We start from the raw sequence: 2,693 nt of genomic DNA on the forward strand, positions 1-2,693 counted from the left end.
TTTAGTATATGTTGTTTTTATTTATTAAATAATACACATTATAACTGTCATATTAAAAAAATGAAGCAACTGTGAAAAATCAACAATAGAACCCAAACAAAAGATTTATAAGACAAGTGATGTGATATGTGATGAAGACCTCAAAAAAAATCACATAAATTGTGAGATGACCACAAAATGGCACAACAAACATATATTTCTCAAAATGCTAATGAGAATGAGAATGAGGGAGTCTGTAGACAAAATACGAGTAGTTCAAATAGTTTACTGTGTTTGCTCTATCAGAAGCACAACCCCAATAGAACAGTATTTAAATCAAGAATTGCATTTGTTGTATATTTACCAAGCGCATATGCTAATTCAGAAATGTATTTGACTGATTCACACAAAGAACAGAATCTTCATCACATATTACTATATATATATATATATATATATATATATATATATATCATATATAAAATTTGCACACTCTTCTTGGATAAATCTATGTCCAACTAAATTTGAAAAATTACAAAATGTTTGTTTTCTGCCAATAGTTTTAGACAAATTTATTTTGGGGTTTTGTTAAAATTGTTCAGGAGTGAGTTGTATCAAACTTCTATGTAACAATGTATAATGAACATCTCACTATTAATGTTATGATACATTCTGTGAATGAGAAATATTAACACAGTTTATGATAAATGATCTATAACCAGATTTTTATAGATTTTTAGAGCCAGCAATGACAAAAAAAAAATCAACTTGATATTTGTCTGTCTTCCCACTGTTCTGGTGTAAATGTCTTCATTGAGAAAGCATGGATAGGACCCTTCAATTCTTCTTCCAAACAGGAATTGACAAGTCTGAAAATAAAAAACAAAATACTTATTATATTTTCAACAAATTTCATATGATGATTGTAAATAATGAATTCAGAAAAATTAGCTATCTTTATAAAAGCCAGAATCTCAAATACAAACTGGATGAAATATTGCATTGCGGAATGCTCCTCACATTGACCAAATTTATGTTAGTTTGGTTATACTGTTTGTTATCACACACAAAAATTCTTGTACTAAATGGCCCTTCATCTATACGTTCTCCCAGCCCTAATCCTAGTTTTCCCCAGAATATTCCTGAAATATTGTTGTATGTATTGAAAAAATACATTCCAAAGGTCACACTATTACAAACCTCTATTCTACATCAATTATTATTATTATTTGCGATCAAAAGTTTCTCTTAGATTCATTAATATGTGATTGACCTTCACAAACTAATTACTTTCTTATACACTATGTGTAAAAGTATACAAGAATAGTCACCTTATGAATGTTATTGATTTAAGACAACGGTCAGTTCGGACGTTGAAACTACAATGATAATTTACTCACAAGCCATAAAATAAACTTACCACGGCCACCAAAATGAATATTCATTGAAACTCATTGCAAGAATGTGGGAACTTTGCTAATTCGCAGTATTGGTCTTGCCGACAAGACATAGTCTACTCTGTCAGGTGTTAGTGTGGTCTGATGCCGTACAATCGATGAGGGCGCCACTCACACCTACATGTCAGGCTAATAAGCACATAACTTACAAATAAGTGTAATAATTTTAATTCTCTACACGGACTACTCATATTTCCTTATTAGACCACCAAGGTGTGCTTTACTGTCAGACCGTTACTGCAGATATCTTACCTATGTCTTTGTACCAATGTCTTGCCTTCAAACTTCTTCGCCACAATCAGAGCCTTATACTTTCCACCAATGCATCCAGAGTCACTGATGTCCAGAATTTTCTGGGAATTACAAACAGGTGTCAGTCGTGTATATATGTTTTTCATCCGTGCCTTCTCGTTTAGTTACTATAATCATATCTCGTTGTGGACATAATTCAAGGTGAACATAAACGCAGACTAACAAATTTGTCCATTCTTACCACATATTCTGCACTTAGCCCTTCCCTCAACTTTTCTTGAAGATACTCGACGCTGGGGTACTGCGCCATATCGTTGTTATACTGAACGGGGGGGATAGACAGGTCTTCCCACAACGTGCATGTAAGTATCAAAATCCTGATGGTTTAATCACTTCCGGGTTTAACATAGAGGGCGCTACTCTATTTCCGACCAGAAACCTGACCTCAGTCCACAGTAACTTCAGCTCTCATACCACCAATGTGCTAAAGTGTTATATATTATAACATCGGTCATTGAGAATATACACAACCGGCAATCCAAATTTATAAATATACTTATAAATCGTATCAAAATACTCAAAGTTATTCACATCGCATCATTAATGATGAAATTCAAAATAATTTAATCATAGACCTCAGAATACATTTTAATAGGACAGAATTTTAAGTTTAAACATGTGAGTTTATATAATTCACGAAATGAGTCACAGTTATGCCTTTCTAGAACAAAGAGATATGGATTAAAATCATTTTCAACTTAGAGTGCAAAAGTTTGGAATATGACGAAATGTACAGATTTGATTTTTGAAAAAATGGTACAATTATGGACTGGGCCATGATGTAATATCACAGTCCCTCTATAGAGGGATTGAAGGGCTGTGGTAATAAATATAAAAAAAAACGTTATTTTACATTGAATATTTTAACTTTTAATCTTATTTGTATATATTGTGTGAAATGATACAAAAATACTAACATAATGCTTATACAACTGTTAAATGATA

General features: G+C 32.0%; 1 protein-coding gene across 1 annotated transcript; it reads right to left on the bottom strand.

Moving 5' to 3' along the window:
- On the bottom strand, nucleotides 1-2,124 carry LOC102807703 (bolA-like protein 2). Its single transcript, XM_006821602.3, has 3 exons — nucleotides 1,930-2,124; nucleotides 1,689-1,789; nucleotides 1-848 (listed from the first exon to the last, which is right to left on the bottom strand). Exons 1-3 carry the CDS (start codon nucleotides 1,996-1,998, stop codon nucleotides 743-745), a joined length of 276 nt encoding a protein of 91 aa, XP_006821665.1. The 5' UTR covers nucleotides 1,999-2,124; the 3' UTR covers nucleotides 1-742.
- Between the last annotated feature and the right edge of the window lie 569 nt (nucleotides 2,125-2,693).

Source organism: Saccoglossus kowalevskii, chromosome 16 (genome assembly GCF_978046115.1).
Source record: "Saccoglossus kowalevskii chromosome 16, keSacKowa6.1, whole genome shotgun sequence".
Classification (NCBI taxonomy): domain Eukaryota; kingdom Metazoa; phylum Hemichordata; class Enteropneusta; family Harrimaniidae; genus Saccoglossus; species Saccoglossus kowalevskii.